The sequence below is a fragment of the Hippocampus zosterae genome, chromosome 16, assembly GCF_025434085.1.
Source record: "Hippocampus zosterae strain Florida chromosome 16, ASM2543408v3, whole genome shotgun sequence".
Taxonomy (NCBI): Eukaryota; Metazoa; Chordata; class Actinopteri; order Syngnathiformes; family Syngnathidae; genus Hippocampus; species Hippocampus zosterae.
Genome location: NC_067466.1, coordinates 5,445,598 through 5,457,823, shown reverse-complemented (window position 1 = coordinate 5,457,823; position 12,226 = coordinate 5,445,598). Strand labels below are relative to the sequence as shown.

The window sequence follows — 12,226 nt, the reverse complement described above, 5'->3', positions numbered from 1 at the left end:
ACAGTACCTAAATTCGAGTCTAGCCAGTCCCTTGACTCACTTCGACGTGAAATGAAATCCGTTCCCGTGGCAACCCGAAAGACAGCAAATAGTAAATGTGTAAACAGACTTGGTTTGAAACACGATGCCGTTGACAAGTTCGGAACTCAAAACACTTTCCCACATTGCGTTTCCAATTCAAGTTTTAACATCGTCAGGCACATCTTCTGTTATGCAAAGTTAAAAATCTGCATTTCAGATGTTTATTACATGTTTTGTGTATTACAGTGCTGTATATTCAGACTGGTCAGAGTATGTGTTCCCATTTGGTCACAGTTTACAGGTGCAAAATGGAACCTCCACAGTGTTTCCACTCGTTTTATTTATTCTTAAAACGTCAACATTAATAATTACCCCATCAAATGACAACATATGTATTTTTTTAATCAGGAAACTACAATTTGCTCATTACACTGTTTGCCAATACATACATATGGATGTTTACGTTTCAAAGTGAAGTTCCCTCTGTTTAAAAACAAGGGCTGAATTTACAGATTGGGTCTTGATATTACATTGGGAAAAAAGGGAATACTGTCATCACTTAAAATATAAAACAACAATTCTACTTCTGTCAATAATGAGTGAACATTTTAATATGACATAAGAACAGAACTACATTATAGTTTAAGCAAAGAAATAAAATGTGACATTTTTTGAAGCAGTTGTAATTTAGCTGCTGGCATGGTGGGTGGTTGAGAAACACAACTTCAGAGTATAAGGGTAAGGCCCACCTAGGAAAAAACAGGGTTAAACGTTGTACACATACTTTGAGAAGGTTTAGACAAATGATACTAGCATTTAGGAAACTGCAAGCTGTGTAACTACTTACTGGGGTTTTTCATCTGGTGATGGTTCATCATTGCCAGGGCTTCCATGGCATCATTAACAGATTCCCACTCAAGCAACCCTGATGAACTTCGCTCACCTGTAGTGAAGACAAATTATTAAATTTAAAAAAATGATATGTCTGTTAGTAATTGATAATGGCCAGTTTTAATTTCAGGGGTAGGTATGTATACTTTAAATGAGCCACACGCAGTATTGGAAAGCTAATTATTAAAACAAAAAAAGGGGCTGGTAACTTTTTAAGTAAGGCATGAGTAGTAAAATGAGGAAAAAACACAATGGCTATAATATTGAGAGTAATACATAAAAACATATAGATATATTACTGTAATGTCCAATGATTTGGACTTATGTTGGGGATCTTTTGGTTCCAAACCTTTATCGTATATGAGCTCATCACGACATCATGCAGTTTAATAAGAATGTACAAAATTGTCGCAGCCGAGTTGCATCAATATCACTACTATATTTCAGGACATTAAAACAAACAGCATATTATTTGAGTTAATCAGCATTGTAACATTTGTTAGAGCAATGCTTTAGATTGGTTTTTAATTGTACAAACAACATACCCAATGTTGGGACTGCCCACTATGATTGATATGTGAAAAGAATTGACCAAATCTGGGCAATAGCTTTCATTCCAACAGCAACAAGATCAGAAATGTAATCTGATTACAGAAAATACTGGGTACTCATTTACATGATAAATGAGTACCGTAACAGTAAAGTCTCAAAATTATTCACATCATACATTTGCAATTTTCAAGTTCACAAATACATCTTGAGACAACTATCCCCCCCCCCAATGACAATTTTTGGAGCGCAAAAACAATTGGGCCTCAACGCTTTGGTAAATCATCACTCCCATGCACTGAACTCTACCTTTCTAAAATGGAGGATGTCTGCATCATGTGTTAATTCATGCATGAAACTGAGGATGTTTGTGTGCATCACTCAAGACAATACGCTTGATACGGCTTCTTCCCCTACAAAGTTTAAATTCGCTGTGCGCGGCAGACAAACTCCAATAAATCATATTCTCAACCTAAATATGTTAAGTAATGTACAGTATTGAAATCTGATTTTGTATGAGTGGGAGGACAACTAGTGCCTGCAAAATGACAATTATGAACTCAAATTTACATGTCAAAAACACATTCATACTCATAGCAATTACTCACTCTTTCCACTGAACAGTTTCACACTTGAAGGGCTCTTAATTCCTAATTCATCGCAGACCTAGAAGGGGAGAACATGGGATATGGGGAAATTGACACGAATACAAGGAACTTTATTGCTATCGAGGATATAATAAAAGTTACACATCCTTATTCAAATTCCAAATTTTTGCGGTTTAAAAACACAAGCCCATGTTAAACATTTCAAAACATTTAAATGATTAATGTGTGAGATTAGTCAGATTAGATTTTTTTTCCATGCATGGTGAACAATACCATTTTGACCAAAGGTGTGTAGAATTTTGAAGTGCAATGTAAAGACCCTTGTGGTTGTTCTGACCTGGTTGAAGATCTCCTCAGAGATGTCAGGCTGTGCATTAAAAAAATGTAGGACATTGGTGGGGTGCTGGATTCGGTTCTTGGCTGCCTGCTCTGGTGATGTGAAGCGGTTGTTGCGAGAACCATGGAAGTCTTTGAAGCTGCTGGTGTTGTCTTCTAACTGGTAACTCTGTCCTGGCACGATAGCTTGCTGCTTGGACACACTAACAACAAAGACTATGGGTTTGTATCTGGAAGCATTGGAATCATCAAATGTTTTCGATGATGAAAATGTTCAAAACTCCCGCCCTCACCAGACGTTGAGTTTTTGTCCAAAAAGGAAGTTGTTGTTAAGATGAGAGATGGCCCTGTCCACAGAATAGCAGTCACCCATTTCCACCATTGCGGCTCCAGGTTTGCTCTTCATGAATTTCACCTGCATGAACAAGGTCACGCAATTGATGACTTACCAACAACTTTTCTTCAAACAAATCTTTGAAGGGGAAGTAAACCCAAAAATGTTCTTTCCAACATGTTCTATGCAGCCCCACTAGTTAAGCATTCTGATTAATACTATGTTTGTGGAATATGAGTGAAGCAGTAAAATCCACCCAGTGCTTGACCATCTCAGGGGGCGGCCATTTTGCCATTTGCTGTCGAGTGAAACTTGCATCAGTTGCTTCAGAAAACAGGTGAGCTGTAATTGGTCATTCCCTGAGCAACTGTGACGTCATTTCCAGTCGACAGCAAATGGCAAAAGGGCCGCCCTCCGAGATGGATAAAAACGTGTGGATTTTGCTACATCATCAAATTTCACAAATACAACACTAATCAGAATGTGGTGTTTGGACAAGTGGGTGCACATAGAATATAATGTAAAGGAAAGTTTGGGGTTGGCTTACCATTTAAAAGGAGTACAGTAGTGTTATTTTACTCACCCGCTCCACATTACCATAGAGGCAGAAGATGTTAAAGACCTTGTCAGCATTGATCTTGGAGGGCTCAAGACCATATACCATAAGTACGGGCGAGTCAGCGTGAGGGCCGTACTCGGAGGGCGGCGGCCCGTATGCAGCGCTATAACGCTGACTACCACGACCGCGTCCGCCCATACCCGGCCCCATGCGGTGCGGGGGAGGCCCGTAGCTGTCATCACTGTACCCATGATAGCCTCCCTGAGGGCCACCTTTATGGTTTAAAAAAATAAAAATAAAAAAGGAGGAGGGTAATTCCATATGGGTGGTGTTACTTATCTGTGCGTCAGATTGAAACGTTCTGGATATATACCGTAATCAGGTGGGTGGTCTCCAAGTAGAGCAGGCTGCCTCTGACGCTTGTTGGGATTTGCATTCGGGTCTACGTAGGATGCGGTCAAAAATGGCAATTAAAAGAGTTTCGCGACAAGCTAGCATTCTGCCAAATTGCGGTGGTGACTTTGTGTTATGGGACCAAGTGACTGGCATGCAACAGAAGGAGCTTGCGTCTTAAATCGTTGGCTGCAGGTATGATTTTGTAACCAAATTAATGACATAATGGAGATTTGTTTGTAACTGCCATCCTAGTACTAAACACACCTTGTGAATTGTTCCAATTGCCTTCACCGTCAGCATCTGTGCAGGTACACATATACATGTCAAATAAAAAAAGTCACAACTGTTAAAGACAAGCATTTGACAACATTGCCTTAACATTTCGTGACACGACTGACAATTCGATGGTAATTACAACAAAATACAATTACCGGTCTGCACCGGTTTTGCGTCAAACATTCCACGTGATCACAACATTCCAGTATGCCGCAGTTGTATGACAAGAACTACAATCATAATGTCGTTTACTCTAACCACAATACAGCACAGTCATTCACAGTTCCAATCCGTTCTCTGGCATCCAAATTATTTTGTTGGTCTTTAGTTGTCACAAAGTAAAAGTTTCACCCTCTCTGTGCCAAAATGACACTGGTCAACAGCAAATTTTGATCATAGATGGCTCTCGGTGACCCTAAACATTTTTTTAACTGATTAAAAAAAGTCTAAACATTTCCTTTTGCACGTCAGTTTTTTTTAAAGACTTGACCTACAAAAACTTGCATGATACGGATTTTATGATGTTTTAATTTATAGGCCTGACATTATGGGAAAAATATGCCCCTATTGTCGAACCTATCCCTTAATTCATAAATACTACAAATAAACTAGTATTACATATATTATTTCTATATTATGAAAACCTGATGTGCTAGAGAAAAAAACCAGGGCAGATTCAGAATCAGTGCAAAAAAAAAAAAAAAAGCAATTCGAAAGAGTGTAAAAGATTAAACTAATTAGCAAAAATGCGTTGACCAGTGTTATTCAAACACATTAGCCAATTCAAGTAAAACCATATCATACATTTATTAAAAGGCTGTACATTATAGCTGCTGAATGAAGTCTCATTCATGGCTCCTACTGCTCTCGACTATTATTTTGGTACAGCACTTTGAAGCAAACTGCAGCAAGTTTGAGTTTGGTCCACAGGAGCTGCCAGTTTTCAACCACAACATCAATTTTGTCATTTAGCAGTACTTACAGCACCATACAAGAAGTATTGGACACAGTGGGTAGGTATGGGGTGGGAGGTTGTCTTCAGCAAAGGATGCCAGCCTCCAAGCTCAACTCATTCTCCATTTCCTTTTTTTTTTCTTCAGGTCTTCCTTCTTTGCATCCCCACCACCAAAGGTAAGTACATCGACACATCCATGCTTTGTTTTTTTCCATTTCATTGTTTAAGTTTTTTCTTTTCAAAGATGCTATGACAAGCATATCCATCTTACCGTGCTGACCACAAAGCAGGATTAGTGCATCATTTGATAGTGGGCTGTCTGTCCACAGACACACTGAGCCAAACCTGCATCACACGGGAGGTGTTAAAGTCATCACTGTGGGCCAGTGTCAAAAAAAAAAAAATTAAAAACAGAACAGCACAGACAGGAGGGAAACGGGCGGGAAGGTAAAGGCGAAAACAGAATACCAGTCCAAAAATGCTGTGCTTCTGGAAGAGCATTTGTAATCTGTTTGCATCTGTATTCGTATGCTCGACGAATGTTTCATATGCTTGTGTCTTCATGGGCCCCCCCCGTGGATATATCTTCTCATGTAAAAATGGGAAAAAAACGGGGCGCTGAAATATCGCTTGCTTTGATTTGATCTCATGGTGCATGGTCACTTGTAGAAGAAAAAGAGAAGCGGCATCTAGTGCTTGACAGTATAGCGGCGTGATGATGTGCTGTGATGACAGTTCCGCACTGTATGCAGTCGTGGATATTCAGCTTGTTGTAGTGTCGTGTGGTGGCTCAGGAAGGTGGAGGCGTGCTGTATGTTTCAACAAAGTGCCTCTTTTGTGTCATCTGTTCCCTTGTCAGCTGAGTGTCTGAAATCTCCTCTGTGGATCCCTGTAGTGGTGGTGTTACTGAAGGAATAGCCCAAGGGCCCAAGGGCTAGGAAGTGCAGCCGACAACAACCTGCCCGGGCCATCAATGTGCTGTGTCAAAGGTGGTGGTTGCTCCTCAAGGTTCTGAAGATGTGCTGTACTTGTAAACAGGTGGTGGCGGTGGTGGTGGTGGATGCTTAAGACATATCAAGATGGGACGGTGTTGGGTATAGGAGGTGTTTGCGTGGCCTTTGAATATTTCGGCCCCTCAAAATGAAAGGCCGATTGTCCATCACCCCAAAAAAATACAATGGATCCCCTTGTCAGTCCCATTGTAGTGGAGATAGAGGTGTCGAACTGAGGAAGTGCTGTTACTGCGTTGAGGTTGTGTTCCGGTGTTTGTTGTCCCACTGTATCCAATGTATCCCAAAGAGTATTACTTGTCGCTTTGGGTGCTGTTCTATTGTCACTGTCGAGCTTGTTGTGTCTTTGGCGGCATGTGTCTGCTTGGAAAATGAAGGTAAGCCTGTATATGGGTTTGCACGGCCAGGACACGAGGAGTACCTCTGGTTTGAAAGGCAGCAGAAATTGTAATAGAACACTTCCAAGTGGACACCTCACAAAGTCATGTTCCTTGAATTGATTTTTCCGGCCAAAAGTAACCTGTTTTGGAAGCGTACCGACTCAAAAGGAGAAATACATGGAACTGCCACCTTTAAGGGGAACTCAAGGCAAATATTTTCTTTGCGATAATATATTCTCTAAACATGTGCCCGCACTTATCTAAATATGGTATTCTGATTAATATTCCGTTCATGGAACAAGAATTACGCAGATTAATTCAGCCGTGATATCAATCTCACAGCGTTGCTACTTTGTCCTGTAGCGCTCTTTGCTGGTGACTGAAACTGATGTCCAAGCACCCTTCAGCTTGCATCAGAAATGTCACACGACCCTAGCCAGAAAACAGTTGGGCACTTTGACATCAATGTCAGTCGACAGAAGAGGGCGCTATGAGACAAAATAGCATTGCTCTGAGAAAAATGAAAACTGATGGACAAATCTGCTGAACCCTTGTTCCACTAACATAATATTAGTAAGAATTCAGTGTTTGAAACAATGGGGTGCACATACAATACCGTATGTCATTGCAAAGAAAATGCCTTCAATTCCCCTTTCAATCACGTTGACACCAAAGCATATACAGTATTTGAACAGCGTGTCCCGTACAAGTTAAAACAACGATTCCAGATAAACAATTCTAAAAAGAGAATTCCATGCATTCATCCATCCATCACCCGAAAGTCCTGAAGCTGCCTTAGCCTTTTTTCTAAAAATTTGATCCTGCTGGAGGCTGTAAATTTCCCCATTGTGGGACGAATAAAGGATATCTTATCTTATGTTCTCAAGCCTGATAAGGGCATACTGCCAATCAAATATCTTAAACTGAGTGGAAGGTATTGAACGCAAAGAGGGCACTCACTCCATCACTCATCCTTGATTAGAGTAAACAGTATTGATTAGAATGTTTATGACGCCTTTAAAACAGGCCATTACTTTGCAGCATGGCAGTCAATCCCTCATTACACTGGCCACTTTATAGGGTCAAACTAAAATGAAGCGCATTCAAAATCAATTTCATGACAATGTGGTCATGTGAACAGAATAGTTTGATTTTCATAAAACAGCAAAGGGTTAAACCCCGTCCGGTGACAGTGCTACAAGTGAGGGGAGAGCAGCCATCAAAATAACTGGACAAACAGTATTTTATCATATGAAATCAATGCTGATTGAGTGTAAATCTTCAATGGCTACAAACATCAGAATCCATTTGCTGGAGCCATGAAAAGATGGGCTTCATTTAAGAATGAATAAAATCTCCAATATGTTTGTTCGAACACAACAAGTGAGCACACTTGCTAAAATTTACTGAACTGCAAAAAAAGCGGGGCTGTTTCACTGTGCAGCTGTGTCATGCTCTGGAGGGAAGGTGGACCTACTAGGTGAATGGTACACTCGTGCACGGTACTGTGACTAGAGTGCACTGGTCTGGACTCATGCATCGGACAATAATGATAATAATCATTGGCTGCCAAAGAGATTACCCCTCATGCCCTCACTGTGTTCCCGCTATGTAGCAAGAAAATGCATAAAACTGTGATTGTACATGGGGAATAATGCCTTGGAACAATTGTGAGGGCGAAATTCAATGACGATTATTAGACTCAACAATGACAAAATTGGCATCATCTTCAAAAACAATTTACGTTAAAACAATGTCTTATATAGTGATCATAAAAGTTTAAAAGTTGCACTTTGGGGTTGAAATTGCTTATTTAACTGTCAAAACAGTTCTTTGGCAATTTACAGGTGTATAGCAAATAAAATCCAATGCACTATTTTTGTTTAGACAAGGAAACCATTCTTGAATGTATACATTTGCACCATTTTTTAATTTTAAAAGAACTAATTTATGAATTGTGTTCGGTCCAAAACATAATCCAATATTATAGTGTTTCAAATAATTTGATTCGTCTGAATATTTTTTACATTGAAACATTTTCTTGTTGTGTACAAAAAATAAATAAATAAAATATTCAAATAGAATCAAAGAATTCAATTGAAGAATCGTGAATTAAATCCTCACCAAACTAATCGTGATTAATAGATCAGCCCTATGATCGAAGGCAATATTCCCACAGTGGAGAACCCTAACATTGAATATTTGTGGCGATAAAGGTAAAGAGCAAGTCGAAAGGAGACAGAATGGGAACAAACCTACCTTGGCCACTTAGGTTTGGATTTGTGTAGTCCCAGGTGTCCTGGTCATTCTTGAAGACATTTAGCCGTGCCGGCTGGGAATTTGATGACAAAAGAAAGCTCAACACTAAATATTTGTACTTGTACAAATGACAGCTCGACCTGTCTTACACGTACGTACCTTAGCATATTCAATCTTCAGTGTACAGCAACCAGAATAGATGTCAGCCCCATTGAGCGAGGCTTTGGCCCTCTGGGCACTTTGGACCGAGTCAAATGTAGCAACTGTCAGTTAAGAAACTGTCGGTTGAGAAATTCGGAGTCACTGCAGATAACTTGAGCCGATGTTTACTACAAAGGAAAAATTGCTTTGGCACCCACAAGAAGTGACTGGTTCGTAATATAAGACACTGTGCAAATGGCATAGGTCACCCACTGGCTTCTTTTTTGTCACGGCACATTCTTACAGCGGTCAGTCAGAAATCATGAAACAACAGGACCTTGAAGGTTTACACAAATGATTACCAAAATATCCACTAATAACATAAAAGACAAAAAAGGATATTCAACCATGGCCTGGACACCATTCTTTCTGAAGATGACGATCCGCTGCACAGGACCACAGTTGTTGCATATGGTGTACAACACATCCTGTACAAGTAAATTTGAATTTAAAAACAAAAACTACCATGCACACAGAACCACTCTAAATATATCACATTGGATCATGTAGTAAATTAATTACTTGAAAGAGAGAGAGAGAGAAATTATCAGACGCCTCCTGTGTATTTTAAATTTTGTCTCTGCAAACCACATTTCAACACGTACAACTTCACACAACACTAGTTTCAAGTGTGGATTACCGTGGTGATGGGGTAGATGGGGTTTATGATGGTGAGCAGCAAGACATTGTTCACACTTCGTGTGTCGTCCGAGTCTCCTGGCCGGGAGATCTTTTGGCTCGTGGAATAGTTGATGAAGGCAGGGTGGCCTGCAATGTAAACCTGGTTCTCAGCGGCATATGTAACAGCATTGCAGGATCCATTCATGTCCTCAAACTCCACCAAGGCCTGGCGCTTCTTGGGCATCATCACCACAGAACTATGGAAGGGAGGTATAACCAACGTTATGAATTCCTCTCAGTCAAAACCTTACCTTTACCAAGTTTCAAAGTACTACCCAGAAGACCAAGATGATGTAGCTACAGTGAAATAAATATGCGTTAAACTTATCATGGTCTACAGTAGAGGTGGGCAATTGGCAGCCCGCGGTCCATTTGACCAAGTAAAAAATATTATATATACATATGTTGTTGTTTTTTTTTTGCGAACCTAAATTATTCTTCAAAAATACTGAGGGATATTCAATATGTTTTCTACCATAGACAAGGGCGGGATGGGGGGGTAGAATCAGAGAATCTGCGAAACCATGGGTGCCGAACCCAAATATGGAAGGGTTGACTGTACTTTTAAGTTGAGGTACCACCAATCACCACTCGACGGCGCACAAGGCGAAGTTGCACTTAGACTGGGTATTATGCCCTATACTACGCGAATAGGCCTAATAATTCGGCACTGATTGGAAATAATAATCAGGAATAACATAACACTTCAATAAGATTAACATTTTGAATGTCAATTTTTGTTTTTAAAAAAAGGTACAACATGAGTTCTTGCAGTTAACGATTTGCTATGAAGAAGTACTGCATTTGACAGCCCTTTGTACTGGAGGGAAAAAGAAGAAAAACTCACAGCATGTGGTTATTTTATACCAGCATTATGAAATAAAATTATACTAGGAGCATGTAATCTGTACTTAATTTTGTCTACCTTTAAAGTGACATTTTTGTCACACTTCAGCTTAGTAAGTGTGCATCTTATCCACTGTACCCTAAATTGCTCTGATGAAGAACTGTGGGATTGGGGATGTAACACCATCACACTGCATGATTTTTAATTAAATAGGCGGGACTGATGTTTAGGAATGTTGCAACAACCTGATTTATGATTACTTACCCATTCATCTTTGTTTGGCATCATTATAAGATCAACGTTTTTCCTAGGCTCAAAATAATCAATTGGCAGACCATATTTTATGCTGAGCTAACCCCCGTGAGAAACGAATAGCAGATCTGCAATAGTTATGTGAAATTAATTAAGTGATAATTTTTTAAAATTTCAAACCAACATGATTTTCAAAATGGTTTCTGTCAAAAAGGTGGGGAAAACTGTGTTTCATAGATGAAGTAGAAATGTACAAAAAGAAAAATTGCAACATATTTCCCATTGGATGAATACCTGACGGTCCCAAACTCTTGCAATGCTTCCACCAAATCAGTTTCCACAATGCCATCAACCAAGCCTCTGATGTGCACCACCGGGGAGGGTAAAGGTTTATGAGGATCATCGTAGCTCTCCTGAAAATAATTTCAACTCAGTGACGGTGGACGGCTCGTAAATGATGTGTAAAACAATGTGGGGAAATAAAACCCACCTCTACAAATAGACAAAGTGCAAAACTAGGCCCAAATGGGGCCGCTTGAATGGAAAATGCATCGAGGTTAGCATTCAACATAAGCAATTTTTTGACAATTGATATAGACGTTAAAAACGATCAAGCAAATTGTTGATTTAGAATTTGAGTTTTAACAATGCTTTAATTTTGACGACTGGTCTACGAAATTAATTACTTTGAATAGAAGACAAACTAATTTGAAAATGCTAACTAGCGTATGGTCACAATTGTGTTATCTGATAGCGGCTAGCTTCGTGTCTACTGAAGCACAATGATGTCTCGGTAACGCCATAGAGACGTCTAAAGCCAAGTTTTAGTACAAAATAATTTAATTGACAATTAAATATTACTACAAGACTGCCCGCCTAACCGTTGTCATGCCTCCGTCCTCGGTTTTCTGTCGTTTTGTTGCTCTGCCTCCTTCTCCGTAGAAGCGGCCCGCAGCGGCAGCCATGTTGTCGTGCCCCTTGTGCCAGATTAATGTTGCATTCAAGGCCAATGGGACAAAGGAACTTCTTCCATGCGTTCCGACGAAACCAAACGTTGTCTCAATACAATGTTTCGAAAAATGAGGAAAAATAATTATATTCAAACTACTCTATATCATTAATTACAATTGCACAAACTATACATTACAAAACAGTACACAGTACAATGTTATACAAATGTTTTCTTACTGTGCACCTGTACTTTGTATGTGCTACAGTATGTGCATCATTCAGGAAGTGGAGGTTAGACACCTCCACGAAAATATTAATAATCCATTCACAAACTTTTGAAACAGTCCCTTGTTGTGTAAATTATAGCTGTTGATATTCTCCTTGTAATTGTCAAAGGGTTTTTATTATTCACTGGGACTCGTGAGGATAAACGGTTTCAGATTATGGATGGATGGATTTAAATACTGTAGTAGTAATTATATTGTCCCTCGATGTGTGAGCACAGATAGTTGTTTGTCTTTGTGTGCCCTGCTTTTGGCTGGCAACCAGTTCAGATGTACCCCGCTAACTGCCCGAAGACAGCTGGGATAGGCTCCAGCACGCGCCGCGTGCGACCCTTGTGAGGATAAGCTACTGAGAAAATGGATGGATGGATGCCAGCATTCGGTAAAAATAAATAAATAATGCCATTATATTTGGAACGTGACACGATGCTACATC

At 39.8% G+C, this 12,226-nt stretch overlaps 1 protein-coding gene across 2 annotated transcripts; it reads right to left on the bottom strand.

Moving 5' to 3' along the window:
* Nucleotides 1–332: 332 nt before the first annotated feature.
* hnrnpl (heterogeneous nuclear ribonucleoprotein L) lies at nt 333–11,579 on the bottom strand. 2 transcript variants are annotated; one of them, XM_052046259.1, is made up of 14 exons: nt 11,437–11,579; nt 10,850–10,968; nt 9,416–9,653; nt 9,118–9,203; nt 8,734–8,830; nt 8,575–8,647; nt 3,959–3,994; nt 3,672–3,740; nt 3,323–3,570; nt 2,699–2,820; nt 2,407–2,608; nt 2,070–2,127; nt 869–964; nt 333–770 (listed from the first exon to the last, which is right to left on the bottom strand). In XM_052046259.1, the coding sequence occupies exons 1-14, from the start codon at nt 11,518–11,520 to the stop codon at nt 709–711; spliced, it is 1,590 nt and encodes a 529-aa protein (XP_051902219.1). In that variant the 5' UTR covers nt 11,521–11,579; the 3' UTR covers nt 333–708. The 2 variants fall into 2 exon arrangements, with proteins under 2 accessions (XP_051902219.1, XP_051902220.1); XM_052046260.1 differs by lacking the exon at nt 3,959–3,994.
* Between the last annotated feature and the right edge of the window lie 647 nt (nt 11,580–12,226).

What these genes read in the sequence shown, in the direction of transcription:
- hnrnpl (XM_052046259.1), bottom strand. Translation starts at nt 11,520, where the DNA reads ATGGCTGCCGCTGCGGGCCGCTTCTACGGAGAAGGAGGCAGAGCAACA. An exon ending in CCATCTACCCCATCACCACG is followed by an intron (nt 9,204 to 9,415) that starts GTAATCCACACT and finishes TTACTTGTACAG; the next exon opens with GATGTGTTGTACACCATATG. An exon ending in TCACCAGATGAAAAACCCCA is followed by an intron (nt 771 to 868) that starts GTAAGTAGTTAC and finishes GTTTTTTCCTAG; the next exon opens with GTGGGCCTTACCCTTATACT.